This window comes from Mastigoproctus giganteus, chromosome 4 (assembly GCF_048544385.1).
Source record: "Mastigoproctus giganteus isolate SK-2022 chromosome 4, ASM4854438v1, whole genome shotgun sequence".
NCBI classification, from domain to species: Eukaryota; Metazoa; Arthropoda; class Arachnida; order Uropygi; family Thelyphonidae; genus Mastigoproctus; species Mastigoproctus giganteus.
In genome coordinates, this window is record NC_143578.1 from 115,390,162 (window position 1) to 115,411,134 (window position 20,973).

Consider the following 20,973-nt stretch of genomic DNA (forward strand, 5'->3'; position numbering starts at 1 on the left):
ATGTTTATATGGGGTCAGTATTTCCATCCTTAATTCTTTTCCTCCATTCCTCCCTAACATGGGCTTCCTCTCTCCTCCTCTTTTAAATCCTCTGCCACCTTGTCCTTCCATCTCAGCTTAGGTCTCCCCCTCTTCCCTATCACCTCCAACTTTTTGCACCTCTTCCCCACATACTCCTCACTTCTTCATTCCACATGTCCAAGCCAACTCAACCTAGATTCCTGCATTTTTTTACTCAGAGGCCCACCTTAACCGTACTGCTCATGTAGTAATTTCTTATCCTGTCCTTCCTTGTCACACCACACATCCATCTTAGCATCCTCATCTCCGTCACTTCCATCTTCTCCTGGGCCTTGTAATCGCCCATCTCTCAGCACCGTACATCAATGCAGGTCTAACCACAGTTTTATACAATCTTCCTTTCATTCTGCAATTTACTTTATCACACAGCACCCCACTCATCTTTCTCCAGTTCAACCATCAACATTGCACTCTATGCTGTATTTCTGCATTCAATCCTCCATCACTCTCAATAGTCAATCCAAGATACTTAAATTTCAAAACTGATGGTTTTATAGAACTCTCATCTTCTCTATTCAGTGCCATATATTCTGTCTTTGTTCTGCTTATCCTCATGCCTCTCTCTCTTCCATCGCTTTCCTCCATTCCTCCAATTTCTTCTCTACCTTTCCTAGGGATGGTTCACACAGTACGATATCGTCCACAAACAGTATACTCCATGGTGCTCTATTCTTCACGTCTCACACCCACACATCCATTACCAGATCAAACAGATATGGGCTGAGAGCTGATCCTTGGTGCAGTCCAGCTACTACAGAGAACCCCTCAGTCATACCTACATTACTCTTAACCTGAGTCACCCCTCCTCACTCATACATTTCTCTAGTTAATACCACTAAATGCATTATAAAAATTAAATGTTAATTGTAAAAAATTTATAACCAAGTGATTGCTTTTACAAAGTGACCCAGTTTTAGAAATTATTAAAATTAGCATTAGTAGAGGCATATGATGCAAGGAAGCAAGCTTATACAACATCAGGCAAAAAAAAACTTACCATTTCACCCATCCATTTTCTCCAAATGCTTGTCTACTTCTGCCTTGAATTTATTTAAGCTGTCAACTTCCACAACAACAGATGGAATTTTGTTCCATCAATCAATCACACACTAAAGGCAAACTTCCGTACATCTATTCTACAACTGTCTTTCAATTTCAATTTATGTCCCCTCAGGCAATTAATCTGGGCAAGAGGCAGAATCCCATCAGCTTGCTCAAACCATTCAAGGCCTTATACACCTCAATCAGATCACCTCATGTCTAGTCTCCAGACACTGTAATCTGAATAACTTAAGCCTTTCTTCATAAGAGCAACCATTGTTCCATTCACTAATCTTGCTGCCCTTCTCTGTACTTGTTCCAGCAGCTCTACATCCTTCCTAAAATGAGACCTCCAGACCTGTATACAATGCTCAAGGTGTGGCATGACCATTGCATTATATAAGGGAATAATCACCTCCTTATCCTTGCTAGAAAAATTCCTGTATATCACTGACAAGACACCATGAGCTACTCTTGCAGACCATCTGCACTGCTCAGAAAACCTCATATCTGACTGCACAGTCACCCTGAGGTCCTTTTCATTCTCTACCACCTTGAGTGTAGTACTACACAGTTGATATGTTACTCTGAGGTTACTGCTACCCATATGCAGTAACCCCAGAGTAACTATACCTTACACTTGTCAATTTTAAACTTCAGTTGCCACCTCTCAGCCCATCTGCTCAACTTTCAAGTTTCTAGATCCTGTTGCAGTAGAGTACTGTCATTAGCAATGCTGCCAACCTTCATATTGTCTGAAAACTTAGATATTAACCCTGATATACTTTCATCAATATCATTAATAAAACCAGAAAACAACAATGGACCCAACACTAAACCCTGGGGGACTCCACTAATAACATTAGTCTACAAAGAATAGTGTCCGTTGATTACCACTCTCTGTCTTCTCCCACGCAACCATTCCTTTGTCCATAGCAGAATTTTGCCCTTAATGGCATACTGCTCAAATTTGTACAGCAGTGTTCGATGTGCAAGAGTATCAAAGGCTTTCCTAAGATCCAAGTATATGATATCAAAATTTTATTTTTTTCATCCAGTTCCTTTGTGACATCATATTATTCAATCAAATTGGTCAGACAAGACTTCCCCTTAACAAACCCATGCTGTGTCTGAACTATAACCGAAGTGTTGTCTAGATTATCCTGCAGTGCCTTCATTAATTTCCCCAGAACAGAAGTTAAACTAACAGGTCTATAATTATGTGTCGCCCTTTGATCCTCCTTTGTAAATTAGGGTCACATTTGTACATCTCCAGTCCATGGGTACCGCCCCTGAGTCCAAGGAAGCTCTCATAATTATGGGTAGGGTTTGCTTACTTCCTTTGCCACCTCCTTTAATATGAGTGGATAGATCCCATTCATCTCAAGTGCCTTTTTTATGTTTATCTTCAACAATTTGCCCTCCACTTTGCTCTCAGTTATTAAAATATCATTTAACTCACTACCATAGTTTAATACACCTCTGGCATTGCCCTCCCTGAATAACTCTTCATGTGTAAATGTAGACTAAAAATACTCATTGTTTGTTAGCTACCTGAGCAGGATCAACAGTTGAACCTTCAATATCAAGTGGACCAATCTGATTCATCCCCTTCCTTCTACTTTTTACATAACTAAAGAACTCTTTGCTGTTTTTCTTTGCATCCTTTGCCAAAGATTTCGTGTAATCTCCCTTTGCCTGCCTAACCTCCTTTGTGACTTGGTTACAGACCAACTTATATCTTCCATAGGCTTCTGTGTCACCTGTTAATTCCCATGCTTTTTCTTTTCTGCCACATGTCTCATTAGTTCATCTAACATCCATTTAGGCCAAAACCTTGAACAATATTTTTTTTGGTATGAAAAGCCTAGTAGATTCCAAGATTAATTCTTTGAATGCATCCCATTTTGAATTTGCTGTTAACATCATCAGTTGGTCCCATCGTATAAAATTTAAAGTGTTTCAGACCTCCATAGACACCTTTACTAAAGAAAAAAACTTTTCCCTTTACTCCTGATGGTAGTTACCTCTTTGAGTAAATCCCACTTCAGCACACTGTGATCACTGCCACCTAGTGGATCCTTTATCTGCAGATTATTAATGTATGAAGAATCGCTACTGATAATCAAATCAAGAGTATTACTCCCAATGGTTGCCTCCCGAACATGCTGCTGTAGAAAACAATCATCCAATAAATCCAAAAAAGCCTTGCTAGTGTGCGATTGACCAACCCACATGCTCCAGTCAATATCTGGGAAATTAAAATCCCCCCATTATAAAACAATCTGATTTACTGGCCCAGTCTATTTCTCTGTACAGCTGTTCTTTATCCTCATCAGAGTTATTAGGCAATAGCACACTCCTACTCTCAATTTTGCTTTCCCAGTGCTTATGTTACACCAAACTGACTCAACACTGCACTGTCCACTCATGTCAACTGGATGCACTCCCTTAGATTTATGTTTCTTAACTAATAGCATACCCCTCCTCCCATCCTGTACACGTGCTCCCCAATTTGTTATTCTGTGTTCCTTATATCTGTGTGACACTATGTCTCTGATATCCCAATAATATCTGCCTTTGATGTCTTGACCAGCACCTCAAATTCATTTTCTACTCTCCTAGCATTGGTGTACATGTAGGCATACATGCACCCGTTCTTATTCTTAGCTACTCTAATGCAGCCCATGTATTTACTTGTTCCGCAATGACTTCCAGCAGTCTCTGAAATCCTGGCACCTTGTTTTCCAGGTTGCTGCTCATTCCAATAGAAACAGTGCAAGAATCACTATCATTTCTGCCTGTGGCTGCTGTTAATCTATTAGTCTGTGTACCCACCCACCCACAAGCTAGCTGTTTTCTGACCCACCTAATACTGCCTAGATAGCATCAGCAATAACCCCTCGTGCTATCCCTGTAGAAGCAGTCTCTCTTGTTAACAAGCACAGACCATGGTGGGAAAAATTCTACCCCATGAGCCTTGCACAATCTCTCCAGGGCCAAATTGATTGACAAGGCCATCATTATATACTCTCTCTCCTATCATGTCTGGGCAGAATTGAGACACCTTCAAATTCAACTCTAACTCGAAGCTTTTTTTCAACATTGACCTGTACTTGCTAAGTAATTCTGCCGTTTTCCTACTTTTAATATCGGTTAATACAACAATATCACCTTTTGTGCCATTAAAAGATGATATCTGCTCTACAATGTCAGCAACTTTTGCCCCTGGTCCTGTTCCACCTGTCTTTTTTGCACAATATATTGCCCGTTTCCCTGACAATAGGGTCACCGACAATAACTAGTTCCTGTGGACCAGTGCACTCTGCCTTGGGGATTGCCGCTGTGTTTCCCGATGTTCAAGTGCAAGCTCTGGCGTTGATGTGGGCAGCTGAAAACTTGATGGGCCCCTCAATTTAAGTCCTTTGAGGGCATCTACCCTGTCCTTCAAGCTCTCATAAAGGTCCACAACAACGCTGAGTTGGTGCCTCATTTCCTCACACTCCTTACATCGAATACACACAGAGACCTTGGCAATATCATGTCTCTTTCCTGATTGCTCCACAAACATCAAACAAACAAAATTTGGACATCAGAACAGAATAGGCAAGTGCATATTGCTCTGGTTCAAGGGTATTTAGTTTTATGGGTGTAGAAACATCTTCAATACCCAGCTGATGTTGTTGATTCTACTGTAATGGAAATGGGCAACATTTTTTGTAATAAGGATAAGCAGACTAGAACTATGTTATATCTTCTGAGAGCAACAACTGATGATGTTACCAACAGATAGTATGATTTTTATTTTATTTTTTCTGTTTATACTACAGCACGACAACCAAGTCAGTAGAGTTTACAATAAATCATCAATACAAATATTTATCATATTTAGTAGTCACTCAAGGAACGCGTGCTATGCACTCTCGCTCCTGATCACTCGGCTACGTCAAGCCTATTTTAAGTGGGATAAAGAGAGCATTATTATTCATGTGGGGAGGACTGCTAAGCAATACCATGAACTAGATAATGTTTGTGCTTGCAATTATGCCCAGGAACAATAACAGGAACTATACTGAAGTGCTATACTAAGCCTCTAGGGACTCTGCAAGGCTTTTAGGGAGAAATTTTTATCAACATAGCTTGCACTTCTAGATAGAAGGAATCTATTTTGCAGAGATGGAGTAAATTTGAATAAAGGTGGTGCAAGGGTTTTTGTCAATATCATTGATGATTCCTTAAAGATCTGATGAAACTGCTAGTTTGGGAAGGGGGTACAGGGTTAATAAAGATATGCTGAAATATTGCAAGAAATACTGTTTGTTGCCTCAACAGCTGATATTGGCAAGATATGCTGAGGGCAGAGATGTGTCAAAATAATGGGACACTAATGCTAGACAAACAAGCTTAAATACCTTCAAGGGATATGCCAGGGTAGTAAACTATAAACCAACATTTAGCCTTAACTGTGTGTACAGTAATGTCATCAGTTAAATAAGTGAATTCAAACTTCTGGTTAGGACAACTAATGCTGACAACAGAACTAATGGAAATGTGGTATCACTCAGAAATGGTGATAAGTTTCCCTATGGTATCTTGTTCATCCTTCCTATATACACTGATAAGTATAGGTATTTAGGAAGGATGAACAAGATAGAGGGGGTGGTGGGTCATACTTATGAAAAGCAGCTTTTGTCAGCTGGATTATTCAAGAAATCTTAGTTGCTGATGAATTATCTATTTTGCATCAATTTTTATGGACAAAAAGAGACCCTTCATAGTGATAACAGGCTGTTCACGTGAGGGAGACCAGTATTAAATTAGCGATATTAAAATTATAGATGATTGCTTATTAGAAAAACTTTCAAGCCTAAAGGCAAGTTGTGGAGCTGAAGGTGTACACCCAGTAATTTTGAAGGGTGTGGCATGAACTGTTAAGGTTAATTATGAGGGCATCACTGGACTTAGGTAAAATTTAATTTAGGGGAAGTACCAATGTATTTGCCAATACATAAAGGTGGTTCTATAAGCGAAGTAAGTAAATACTGGCTGGTCAGTTTTCAGTGACAAAGAGAATCATAGAAGCAATGATCAAAGACTACAATATGGGGACATTTAGGTAAAAATGGGTTTCTGTAGAATATATAACATGGTTTTGTTTAAGCCAAAATCATGTTTAACTAATCTAATTACCTTTTGACATATACTCATACACTAGATGGAGGAAATAATTTTGACATTGTTTATTTGGATTTTGGCAAACATTTATCTCAGTCCCAGATGATATTTGGGACTGAGATAAATTAGACAGGTTACTGTATAAGACTGAGACACTGAAATTCACAGGTAAGTGTATAACATTGATTCCACTTTTTCTGAAAGTTTCCTGTTGTTATTATTATTATTTTTTTATTTTTAGCTTGTTTTGGCCCAAAAATCTCACATTTTATTTACACTTACTTGAACTCCATATTTTCAAAAATCAGCTATGTCTTCTTAAACATCAAGTCATATTTTGTTTGGTTACTCAAGGGTTTTTAAATTAAGCAGCTTTACTGGTAATAAATTGTTGTGGGGTTTAACAGAAATGAGAAGCCTGCAACTCACTAATGGCTCATGATATTTGGCACTTAAGAAGAAATCAGTCTTAAATTTATTTGTGGTAAAAATGAATTTTTACTTCTATGAAAATTTCCTTATCAACGTTAAGATGTGTCCAAATTATAAGTATTTGTAAAATTTTATTTTAAATGTAACCTGTGGAGAGAACATACCCATATCCAACTAACTGTCATACAAAAAAACATTATGCTCATATTCAACATTCAGAAAAGAAATTTTTGTGAATCAATCATTTTATCAGTTTATTACATAGAAATAATTTTTTTTCTCAATTTTGTATTTACATTACATGTAAAGTTGGAATTTATAAAATGGCAAACATTTTTAATGATAAATCTTTCAATTACTTAATAAATCAATAATGTAGACAAAATTTGCAAAGTATTAATACCACATATACAAATAATGCAAGAATAGCACAAACTCTAAAAAATGCAATGGATGCATTCACTAACTCACTCTGTGTCCACATTGTTTATTGAAGACATCTGAATCATCCAAAAAAATAGCATACATGGTCACTGTAATATGAAAAATCAAATGAGCTAATGCACCTGCTCATAATGCCTTCTGTGTATTGAATTCTATCCAAGAATAAAAGACCCAGGTTCCCTGCTGTTCATATCCTAAAATATTAGCTCTCTGTAGTTTAAAATTCATGATTAGAATTTATTAAACTCAAAAGGGAGGAGACAATGACATTTTGGTGATCCAAAAAAAATCAAAAGACATTAAAAGAAATAACAAAACAAGGATTCCAAAATTGCTTAACATGGTAGACTATTTTCCAAAAGTACTATTTTGAAGGTGACATCCTGGAACAGCCAGTAAGCAAAACCAGTTTTATTTTTTATTATTAAAGTCTGAAAACGTTTTGATAACACCTCATATACTATACTTAGATTTCTGAAGAGGTTCACATAAAAGATTTCTATACAAGAACAGCGTGGCATTAGGCAAGTTGCTGCCGTGGATAAAGGGATGGTTGAGCAGAAGAAGGGGGGGAGAGAGAGAGAGAGAGAGAGAGAGAGAGAGAGAGAGAGAGAGAGAGAGAGAGAGAGGGGTTATTGATGGATACTTCTTTTCTTGAAATACTGTTATTTGTGGAGTTCCCTACAGTTCAGTGCTGGGCCCAGTGTTGTTTTCTATATTTATTAATGAAGAGATATCAAGCTTGATGTCTAAATTAGCAGATGATATGAAAGGATTAGCAGTGTGGTTAATGAGGGTAATCAGGTTATGCTACTGAAACAAGATCTAGACAAATTAAGCAGGTGGGCCAAGAAGTGGCAAATGCACGGTACTTCACATGGGAAGCAGTAATCCCAGATTAATGTACCAACCATATGGTACCACATAGTGGAGAACAAAAAAGACTGAGCTAATTGTGCAGTCAGATGTAAAGTTCTCTGAGCAGTACAGACAGTCTGCCAGGCCAACTCATGGGTTTTGTAAATGATATACAGGAATTTTGCCAGCAGGGATAAGGAGGTGATTACTCAATATATAAGGCAATAGTTGGGCCACACCTTGAGTGGAAATGATGTGGATCTGTTGCAATATTAGCGAGGGAAATAAAAGGGTGCTGTTTATCAGGAAAGGCTTCAGTTTTGCAAATTACAGCATCTGGAAACTAGGCACCTGCAAGATCTGACTGAGGTGTTTAAGATTTTGAATGCAATCCAGTGCTAATGGAATCCTTTGTCTTGCCCAGACTACACATGAGAGAGCATATATTCAAATTGAAGAAGGATGATTGTAGGACAGATGTGCCGAAATTTGCTTTGAGCCAGATTGGGAAATGATTACTAAACAAACTTTCATCTGGTGTTGTGGAGAGGGGATAATTGCTCCCTAATATCATTTGCTCATACTAGTATTGTATGAAGTGAAATAATATAAAATAAACTAACTAAATAAACATACTGATATTAAATAATAAAGTAGAAAAAATGAACAGAATAATTATCTGGAGTAGATAACAAAATGGTTACTGTCCTAGGCATGAGTGCAGATCTGGAAAGAAAAACTTTATTTCCAAAAAAAAAAAAGGAAATGAAATCCAAATTAGAAGCTAAAATAGCACATTTGGAAATAAAATATAAAGTGCATCTCTCGGAATGGATGGTTATATGAACAACAGTAATACCCACTTTGTCAGAAAGACTATTCCCAATCTTTCAATAGTTACTCTCCACTCTTAAGCTAATCAGTAACAGCTGGTTCATGGAACAAAGCTGCTGCTTAAAGACTTGATGCCATTTTTCACTACTGAAGAGCAATAGTAACATTATACTATATTATGCACGTGATTACAGTTAGCAAAAGCTTAAAATGCCAAAGTTCGTGAAAGAGAAAATTATAATATGCATAAATAGCATAGTTCATTCTATGTGATGCCATCTAAACAATACATAAATATAACGTTATAATGTGGGATATTTTTAAAATGGAGTCCCACTGATCCAATCAATCATTACAGACTCTTCTTAGTCAACCATTTATGTCCAACTCTGATTCCATTGTATTAATAAAGAGTCCTGGGAATAAATTAATGTGCAGGTGTATTTATACACCTGCACATTAGTTTGGTACACCTGCACAAGCAAAGTCAAGGACAAGCTGAATGTAAAAATACTCCCACACCTGGAAAGGAGTTAAGCTACCAGAACTATTATTAAAGTAATCCAAGTCACATTGAAAACTTTTTTTTTTTTTTTTTTAAATCATAGTTTCCAAGCTTGTTTCATCATTGTAACAAAGTACTCATCGGAGTCAACTGAGGCACTTACACCAGCATAATAGTTGATGAATTCTTGTTTTGTAATCTGAAAGGGAAAAATAATCTACATATAATTCTTGTATATAAAATTATAAAATTGTAAGCTTATTGCCTAATAAATATGTATATACTCCATATATGTACTGGAAAAACAAGAAACTTCTGGGGTTTTTTTTTTTTTTTTTTTTATTAGTTGCATCAGCACCTTAAGCCATCTCTCTATGTATGTACAGTGGTGGGCAAAAAAACTAAAAAAAAGTAACATTTGTAGTGAAATGCATAAGATATTGTTTGATTACAGTCATTTTATTTGTCACAAAGCAAAGGTATTGTGTCAGATAATGCTTCTGTTGCATCAGACAGTAATTGCAAGGTGTTGCATCAGCCGTTTCTATAAATACGGCATTTAAAGGGTATACATGCTCATTAATATCCTGTTTTGTGGAGGTGTAAGCATGGCTCCATATGTTCAGTTGAAAGTGTAGGAATGGACAGAAAGCCATTTCTGTCCCAGGAATGGCTTTCTATACATGCTATCGCTGATAAAATAGGCTGCCACCAGTCAACAGTATCCCAGGTGCTGAAATTAAAGTGCGAAACCGGTGATGTGAAGAGAAGACCTGGATCAGGCCGTAAGAGAGTGACTACGCCTTCCCAAGATTGATATTTGAAATGGCTATGCCTTTGTAATCGCCATGCTAGTGCTCCTGATCTAAAACTGGACTTTGAGATGGCCGCTGGTGTTGAAACAAGTGCACAAACTATGCAAAGACTGCTTTCAGAATGTGGTCCGCATGCCTATCAGCCCAAGAAGAAGTCTTTGTTGACCCAAAAAATGAGGAAGAAGCGACTTGCTTGGGCTAAAATGCATATTTCAGGACAAAAGAGCAGTGGGACACCGTCATCTTTTCTGACGAATCAAAATTCAACTTGCATGGCTCGGATGGGAATTGATATGTCAGAAGACGAAAATCAGAAGATACCATCCTGACTGCATAACACAGACTGTAAAGTTTCCTGCCGGTCAGATGATCTGGGGATGCATAACAAGCAAAAGGGTGGGGCAAATTAAGTTTATTAACAGAATGGTGAATGCAGAAACCTACACTGCTATCTTGGAGGAGTGCCTGAAACCCCGTTATTAGGGATCACGCAGACGTCCAAAACTGCATTTTTCAACAGGACTCAGCACCTTGCCACACGGCACTTCCGTAGCCAGGTGGGCAGGAGCAGTGCATAGCACATGCTTCTTGATTAGACTGGGGTTCGAGCCCATGACAACCAAATACGGAGAATGCGGAAAGGTCAGGGAATGACCACCGCATATCCACGGAGCAATATGGCCTTAGTTGCTAATGCTCCTAAAAACCAAATAACAAACCTTGCCACACAGCAAAATTGGTAAGTTTATGCTATTTAGATGAGTGTCTTCTTGTCTCACAGGCTTAAAACATACACCAATGTTTTCCCTCGTTTTCCTCCCTTAAAGTACAGTCATACCTCAGAAATGCTGGCATTACAGTGTTGGACTGACCCAGCAACAGTTCAGATTTGAATCCTATTGAAAATTGCTGGTACATAATGTCATCTAAAATTGCTCAGAAGCCAACAAGTAAGATTCTGCTTCAGGAGAGCATTGTAAGGTTGTGGTACCACGAAACTGGGCAACCATATATCCAGAAGTTAATTAACTCTATGCCAGATCATTGCAAGGCAGGAAAGCATTGTAAGGGTGTAGTACCACAAAATTGGGCAACCGTATATCCAGAAGTTGATTAACTCTATGCCAGGTCATTGCAAGGCTGTAATTGCAGCTTGGACTTATTTTGCTGATTTACAGTACATAATACTATTACGTTAACTTGTCATTTCAGTTTGTACACATAAATGCAATAAAATGTATGTTTGGTTGTCACAATTGCCATTTGCATGATTTCTCATATTTCCATTAATTATGCATTTTACCCTTTGGGAAGATATTTATGTCTATTAGATATATCAGGTGGTCTTTTCATTGGATTCCCCATTCACAGAGATATATATCCCATCTAACAAATGCATTTCGAACATTTCTGCAACTCACAACGCAGCACAAAACGCATTATTTGCAAAATTCACAAGTGATGCGTTTTTTTTGTCCACCACTGTCCATGGATTGATTAGCATGTTGTGTGGACTAAAAAATCCAGAATAACTTGTGAGAAAAAATCCTACATTCACTACTTCAGATCAGCTAGCTGCAGCCCCGACTGAAAAGGAAGGCCCTAAGAATTCCTCCAGCTTCCAATGCGTGGGATTCTAATGCAGACCTCTCCAAATAAGCAACAAGCAGTAAAACCATTATACTGTAGGAGAAGAAAGAAGAGGTAGGATAATACTGCCAGGATTATATGCAGCAACAAATATTCTGGCAGATTAATTTATAAAAAAAAAATAATAATAAAAAAACCTTAATGTATTCCTTGTAACTTATGATTCAAACTTGATAAAAATAAGCACAAAGAAGGAATTTATTACCGTTCAATCTATAATACCGTCCATTAGTTTAACAGAAGAACAAATACACACACTGACCTACTATTAATTTTTGGATAATAATCTTTACTTACAGAAAAATTGTGTGCTGAAATCTTTAGCCATTATTACAGCCTCTAGTCTCTGTGGAACATTCTCCACCAGTTTTTTGTAAATGTCCTCCAGTATTTTCTGCTATTTGGCCCCTCTGAAGTAGTGACCAGTTCAGCTCTATTTTTTGCTGATACAGGTATGGACTTTCTCTGACATGCTGCCACAATGTAGGTGGTGCATTATTGTCCAGAATGTGTAGTAGACCAAAGTATTTGTGTTTTTTCCAAAAACAACCAGTGGTTCCAGGCCAAACTTCACTGTTGGGAAGAAAGCTACCAGCAGGTAGCTTTCTCTGGGCATCTGCCAAAACCAACCACAATTGTCAAGCCATGTGCCATAAGCTATAGACCAATGGAAAGCACAGCTTTCCATTGGTCCATCTCAAGAATGGAAAGCCTTACACCAAACATTAGTCGAGGTGATTGGTGGTGGCTTGTAGATAGCTGCATTACCATAGTAACCCATATTATGCAGTGTCCTGTGCACTCTTCTGACATATTCCATTCATCTCACTGTGGGGCTGTGCATGCTGCAAGAATGCTGATTTGCATTCCAAACAGATGATTATTTGCAGAGCTCTCCTGTCAGCTCTGGAGGTTTTCTGGGTTGTTTTGCGATGGTTTCAGCACTAGTCCACTTCCACATTATATCACCAATCATCAACCTAGGGATCTTCAGTGCTACCGAAATCCCATGTATAGGATTGAATAGTCTGATTGCTTAGGTGGCATACTATTATAATTCCAGGCGAGTAGTCGTAATTCTGTCAATTGCTGGGACTTGCATGCATCTTGGAGATCATACTAATGTCTCCTTGAAGACCGAGCATATTTATAGTTGTGTCTGATATGTGGTTCTTGGGTTGACCAACTATCAACAGGGATGTCTGGATATTAATGGTAAGGTAGTGTGTACTTATATACAGGAACAGCCCCTATTTACGTAATACTCGACTTATGGAAATTAGACTTTACGTAAGTTTTTGCCGGCCGGTGCAAACTTAAAAAATTCGTGGAAACGTATTCTGCATCCCGCAGGAATACATGGAGGTATCATAAAAATATCATAATGTGAAACCAAAACACTTTTTTTTCCTTTTTTTTTTTTTTTTTTTTTTGTAATTCGTTCCAAGTCCTTGGAAGTTGAACATTTCGCTATATTACTAAGCTATTTATCTCTCTAAAATTTATAATGGAAATTGCACTACCCTTTCATCGTTATCATATGTTCCCGTTATAAGAATCAATTTTGAATGCCTTTGTGATATTTTTCTAAAGCACGTTTCTGGAGGTCACGACCATAAAACAAAAACAATTGCACTTTCCGGTTTCATTGGGCTTTTCTGTTAGTGCATCTAATTATAAACTGGTAATAAACTCGATCTTATTGCATTTGTGATAATACTGATAATTACAATTGCGTGGGTTTTTATGCTTTTATGGTGAAATGTGTTCCCCTTCACTGAAACCTTCAATCCTATAAAACACAAATTTTCGGAAACTTCTCTTCATTCCTATTTATGTATTACAATGATGAAGGGAAAGCAGCCAACGAAAAGTGCAAGTGGTGGTAGCAGCCAGGAAACGAAACAAAATTGATTTAGAAATGAAGATGATTAAGCAGAACAAAGTTTGTAATCTATTGCAAGGGAATTATGTCTTGCTGCTTCAACAGTGAATACTATTTTAAAGGACAGTGCATGTCTAAAAGAACATGTCAAAGGATCAACGCACTTAAGATCAAAAGTGATCGCAAAACAGCGTTCAGGTGATATATCGAAGATGGAACAGCTGTTAATAATATGGATGCAAAATCAGATTTAGAAGCGAGTGCCCCTGAGTCTAATGCCCATTCAACAAAAGCAACAAGTATTTATAAAGATATTAAGGATAAGTATGGCGAACTCCAACCCAAGTTCGTGGCAAGCAACGGGTGGTTTAATAGGTTCAAGCATCGCGCTGGCTTCCAAAATATTAAAGTATGCGGAAAAGTCACCATGCTGATTCTGTAGCTGCAGAGAAATTTTGTAATGTGTTGGAAAAAATTATTGATGAAGGCGGCTATTCGACGCAGCAAATTTTTAATGTTGACGAAACTGCTCTGCATTGGAAAAAAATTCTTGCTTGGGGGTAATGCAGCAGGAGATTACAGATTAAAACCACTGCCTGTGTACCATTCTGGAAATCCTCGTGCATTTAAGGGAATCAATAAAGCCACTCTACCCGTGCAATTCCGATCAAACCAGAGAGAGCATGGATAACAATATTTCTCTTTGAGGATTGGTTTAAATGCTGCTTCATTCCCGAGGTTGAAAAATATTGTAAAGACAACAACGTTCCTTTCACGATTTTGTTTCTATTAGATGATGCTCCTGGACATCCTCGCATCTAGATGATTTCAATTCGAATGTGAGAGTCATATTTCTACCACCAAACGCGACTTCACTCATCCAACCTATGGATCAGGTTGTTATTTTGAATTTAAAAGCATATTATTTACGTTCGACATTTGCTCAGGCATTGTCTGCAGTAGACAATGAGAAAAATTTTAAGTTAAAAGAGACTTTTGGAAATCTTACAATATTTACCACTCCATTATTAATAAGACCTGGGCGGAAATTACTAAAAGTTGTTTAAATGGCGCATGGAAGAAAATATGCCCATGGCATATAAAAGGCTACGAAGGATTTGAAAAAGATGAATCATATGAAGAGGTTACAGATAAGATTGTAAAGGTTGCAGAGTTACTTCAGTTGGAGGTTGATGCCAAAGACATGGTGGAGTTAATAGAGGAAGAAGAGAAGAGAAGGAATTATCTAACGAAGAACTTGCTGACTTGCAGGCAGCGAAAATGAAAGAAGAAAATGCTGACGAAGCTCAAGATGAACCAATGAGGAGCCGAGATGCTTCATCGCCAGAGAGATAGCAATGGCATGATTTGAGAAGATGAATCCTGACAGCGAATGATTCTTAAAAGTTAACAGAGGAGTGAATGATATGCTTGCTTGCTAGAAAGAAATCTACGATGAAAAAAAAAAAAAAAAAAAAAAAAAGCCACCGTCCACTCATCCATTAATATGATCTTTTGTAAGGTTGAGCAGCCGACCCCTTCTAAATCTCCACAGCCCTCAACCTCTGCAGCGCCGTACTTATCAGCTGAGGAAGTCAATTCTGGCAACGATGCTCGAGAGGTAAAACTTACAGGCGCCTGTCTCCTCACTTTTTTTGTAATTTTATAATTTTGAAAATTTTTTTAAATTGCACGCTTTTGTAATTTTTCGTGTGCACGAGATAAAAAATTTAATAAATACAATAAATAATTCTATTTACGTGTTCGTCGAACATTTCTTTTTTGATTCAATCAATTCAGCGAGTGCTGCACAAGCATGGGGGAAATTCCCCGACTTACGTAGCGTTCTACAGAACGCAATCCTTACGTAAGTCGGGGAGTTCCTGTACACTGAGCAATCTAATGTGTACTGATCATCTACTCTAATACCATGTGCATGGATAACAACCGCTATTTGCCTAGGTTGTGTCCATATGCTTCACTTCCCATTCCAAAACATCCCACAGGTGTTCAACTGGATTGAGATCAGGTGAATTTGGAAGCTAATCAAAGTGGGTGGTATCTTCACTGTATTCCTCCAACCAACTACTTGTGCACAGTCCAAGCCTAATGACATGACATATTGTCTTGGAAGATTCTATTTCAAGGGGTCCTAGTTCTTGCCAGCAAAACATGCCCCATATTAAGCAACTACTACCACCTGCATTGATAGTCGGCACCATGCTCAATGGGTCCATGTACTCATGTTGCTTGCACCACACACACCATTGCCGTGTTGCACCAGGTATTTGGACTCATCCCACCTGCACACTCATTTCCAGTCCTCCATATCCAACCAGTGATTCATCCTTGTGTTGACACCACAATGCATGCGATCAGTGATGATCAGCAATGAGGAGGTGTCTCTTGGGTCATCTGCTGTGGAATTCCATATGTCAGAATGTGAGGCACATCATTTGAAATATTGTTCTTGCATTCCTGCTGTTGAGCCCGTACAATATGCTGCACCCTTTGCTTCCAAGAGGCATCCACCATGCATAATCCTTCACAGTTCTGTCGGTGGGAGGTGGTTTGACCCATTCGACACTATTCTTTGTACACCTTAATCACTGTGAGCCATAAGTAACCAACAAGACATACCTTTCCGATATGGAAGTACTCTATGCATAAGTTCTCACGATCGTGCCCTTTTGAAACTCTGACGATCGTGCCCTTTTGAAACTCTGTGATATCTTTATTACATCCCATAGCTGTTACTTTATCACTTAGACTTGCATGACCAGATGCAAATTGCCACTGTTTTGTTTGTTTTTTTTTTTTTTTGGAGCATTAGCAACTGAGGCCATATTGCTTCGGGGATATGCGGTGGTCATTCCCTGATCTTTCCGCATCCTCCATATTTGGTGGTCAAGGGCTCGAACCCCGGTCTAATCAAGAAGCATGTGCTACGCACTGCCGCTCCTGCCCACCTGGCTACGGAGGCGCCACCAGATGCAAATTGTCACTGCTCTAGCATACAAAGCTGTTTGACTTATTATACTGTGAACTTTGCAGCATAGTCCATTACATATGGGGGTGATGACTGAGTGCGTATATATAAATATACATACAAGTATATATACATAGTGTGCCAACAGCCTTGTTTTCCAATAATTATAATTGATTTAATTATCATCCTAGATTGTAGAGATATGTATCATTGACCTTTGTTTCATAAATGTGGTAAATTCCTGTTGCAGCATTTTTGAAGGAACTAGCCCCAAAGGGTGCTATATGAACCCCCCTTTTTGGAGGCTATTTTTCATTACTATTTTAGTTCATAACATTGATATTTTAGTATTTTTTGCAGTTTACAAACACAGAAAAGATACTGATTACTGTACCATCAAGGAAAGCAGATGAGGAATATTAAATTTAAGTAGCATTGAGGACAGCATGTTGATTGTGGATAAAACAATGATTAGCTAGATGCTGCATTCTAAAGTGCAGCCTATCTACCTTCAAAGATTCGAGTTAAATATGAAATAAACCAACACCAAGAGTAATTCCTACACTATAAGTGTTGGAATTACTTAAAAAAGAACCCCTTTTTTGACATCCTACTATTATTTGTTTGGCACACTATTATCATTTGTTTTTTATAAGTATTTTGGTAGATAACATTGATATTTTAGCTTTATTGTAATTAAAAAAAACATGGTTATATCTACTCAACTATTACGAAAAAGAAAACCTAATTACCATGAAACAAGTAAATGCTACAACTGCAGCTTTCTTCTCAAAAAGGTGCAATTTCACTACCTGTATAATAGAATACCTTATTATTTAAAAAAAAAAAAAAAAAAAGAAAGAAACGAAAGCAATGTACATCCTCAACAATGCAAGCGTACAACTCCCCACCCAAGAAGTACACTCCACAACAACTGAAGAATTTTATAGTTAAATTTTATTTGAACATTGGAGTGTTTTAGTATACAGGTAGGATATTGCACCTTTATGAGAAGTTATCCTAATTATAATATTTAAATGTTTTCTTTTTCATAGTAGTCTTAGTCTGATTTTTAGTTGTTTTTTTTTTTTATCTATAAAGAATTAAAATTTTTAAAAAGATTATACTAAATTAAATCAAACATCTTATATTAATATTACAGTATAAATACGATAAATTTAGTATTAACATATAATAATAATGCCATCATTCATGTAATGTATTGATGCTATGTTGAACACTGAGAGTTGAGGGGAGCATGTATACATGAACAGCTAGATACCAAGTTCTAAAGAATAGCCTATTTACCCACAAAGATTTGGGTTAAATATGAAATAAATGACTGCATCAGGAATGATTAGCTTTAGCAAAGGCACATAAATGCAAGAAAGCAAGCTTATATAGCATCACCCAAAAAAAAAAAAAAACTCCTTCTCATTTCACCCATCCACTCGCTCTAAATCTTTGTCTAGTTCTGCCTTGAACCTATTTAAGCTATCAACTTATACAGTGACAGATGGAAGTTTGATCCAGCAATCGTTAAAGGCAAACATCCGCACATCTATCCTAACAACTGTCTTTCCTCAATTTGAATTTATGCCCTCCCAGGCGATAATCCTGAGCAAAAGGAAGAATCCCATCAACATTGAGCATGCTCAGACCATTCAAGGCTTTACACATCTCAATCAGTTCACCTAGGCGCCTCCGTAGCCAGGTGGGAAGGAGCAACAGTGCGTAGCACACGCTTCTTGATTAGACCGGGGTTCGAGCCCGTCACCACCAAATACGGAAAGGTCAGGGAATGACCACCGCATATTCCCGGAGCAATATGGCCTTAGTTGCTAATGCTCCTAAAAACCAAAACAACAAACAACAGTTCACCTAGCAGGAGCCTAGGCTCCAGACACTGTAATTTTCAAAACTTAAGCCTTTCTTCGTAAGAGCAACCCTTTGTTCCATTCACTAATCTTGTTGCCCTTCTCTGTACTCGTTCCAGCAGCTTTACATCCTTCTTAAAATGAGGCCTCCAGACTTGTATACAGTACTCAAGGTGTGGCCTGACCATTCCCTTATACAAAGAGATAATCACTTCTTTATCCCTGCTAGAAAAATTTCTCTATATCACTGACAAGACACCATGAGCTACTCTTGCAGACCATCTCCACTGCTCAGAAAACTTTATACCTGCCTGCACAATTGCCCCCAGTCCTTTTTATTCTCTACCACTGTCAGTGTAGTACCACACAGTTGATATGTTACTCTGGGGTTACTGATTCCCATATGCAGTACTTTACATTTGTTAATGTTAAACTTCAGCTGCCACCTCTCAGCGCATTTGTGCAACTTTTTCAGATCCTGTTGCAGCAGTGTACCGTCATTAGTGTCAATAACAACCCTGATGACTTTCATATTGTCTGCAAACTTGAACATTAAGCTTGATATACCATCATCAGTATCATTAATAAATACAGAAAACAACAATGGACTCAACACTGAACCCTGGGGGACTCCACTAATAACATTAGTCCACAAAGAGCAGTGTCCATTGATTACTACTCTCCGTCTTCTCCCAATCAACTCAATTTATGCATAGCAGCAATTTGCCTCCAATGCCACACTACTCCAATTTGTGCAGCAGTCTTCCATGTGCAACAGTATTAAAAGCCTTTTTAAGATCCAAATATATGATATCAAAATTATTCTTTGCATCCAGTTCCTTTGTGACTACATCATAGTATCCAATCAAATTGGTCAGACAAGACTTCCCCTTAACAAACCCATGCTGTGTCCAAATTTTAACTGAAGCCTTGTCTAGATGACACTTCAGTGCTTCTTTAACCAGTGCCTCCATTATTTTCCCTGGAAGAGAAGTTAAAGCAACAGGTATGTAATTACTTGTGTTGCCCTTTGATCCTCCTTTGTGAATTGGTCACATTTTCACTTCAACAGTCCATGAGTACCTACCCTGATTCAAACGAAGCTCTCATAATTATGGCTAAGGGTTTGCTTACTTCCTTTGCCACCTCCTTTAATCTAAATGGATAGATTCCATCCAATCCAGGTGCCTTTCTTATGTTTGTTTCTTATCTTCAACAAATTCTACTCCACTTTGCTCTCAGTTATTACAAAATCATCTAGCTCACTGCCAGAGTTTAATTCACCTCTGGCATTCCTCTCCCTGAAAAACTCCTCATGTGTGAATGTAGATGCAAAATACTCATTTAGTTTGTTAGCTACCTGAGCAGGATCATCAATAGTTGAACCATCGATATCAAGTGGACCAATGTGATTCATCCCCTTCCTTCTAGAGTTTACATAAGTAAAGAACTCTTTGCTATTTTTCTTTGCATCCTTTGCCAAGTATTTCTTGTAATCTGCCTTTGCTTGTTTAACCACCTTTGTAATTTGGTTACAGACCACATTATATCTCTCATAGGCTTCCATGTCACCTGTTAATTTAAAAGTATCCCATGCATTTTTCTTTTCTGCCACATGTCTCATTAGTTCATCTGGCATCCATTTAGGCCTAAACCTTAAATAATATTTCTTAGTTGCCTAGTAAAAAGCTTAGTAGTTTCCAAGATTAATTCTTTGAATGCTTCCCATTTTGAATTTGCTGTTGTTAACATCATCAGTTGGTACCACCGTATAGAATTTAAATACTGTCTCAGACCCCATAGTCACCTTTATGTAAGAAAAATCCTTCCCTTTACCCCTGATGGTAGTTACCTCTTTGATAAATCTCACTTCAGCACACTGTGATCACTGCCACCTAGTGTTTCCTTTATCTGCAGATTCTTAATGCATGAAGAATCACTATTGATAATCACTGTATTACTCCCAGTGGTTGCCTCCGAACATGCTGCTGTAGAAAACAATCATCCAATAAATCCACAAAAGCCTTGCAAGTGTGTGAGTGACCAACCCACAAATTCCAAGAAATATCTGGGAAATTAAAATCCCCCATTATAAGACTCTCTGATGTACTGGTCCACTCTGTTTCTCTGTACAGTTGTTTATTATACTCATCAGAGCCATTTACGGCTATAACGCTCTGCTACTCTCAATTTTGCTTTCCCAGTGCTTACGTCACATCAAACTGACTCAACACTGCACTGACCAGCCATGTCAAATGGCTGTACTTCCTTGGATTTTATGTGTTTCTTAACTAATAGTATAACCCTTCCTCCCTTGTCTACCCTTCCTGTACATATTGTACTCCCCAAATTCCAATTCTGCATTCCTTATATCTGTGTGACACCAA

At 38.0% G+C, this 20,973-nt stretch overlaps 1 protein-coding gene across 1 annotated transcript in view; it reads right to left on the minus strand.

Moving 5' to 3' along the window:
* Positions 1-7,128: 7,128 nt before the first annotated feature.
* LOC150087008 (calcyphosin-like protein) overlaps positions 7,129-20,973 on the minus strand; it is a 103,997-nt gene continuing 90,152 nt past the window's right edge. Inside the window, exon 5 of the mRNA XM_090372900.1 lies at positions 7,129-9,569. Coding sequence (XP_090229026.1) covers positions 9,468-9,569 — 102 coding nt within the window. The 3' untranslated portion in view covers positions 7,129-9,467. The remainder of the gene's footprint in view (positions 9,570-20,973) is intronic.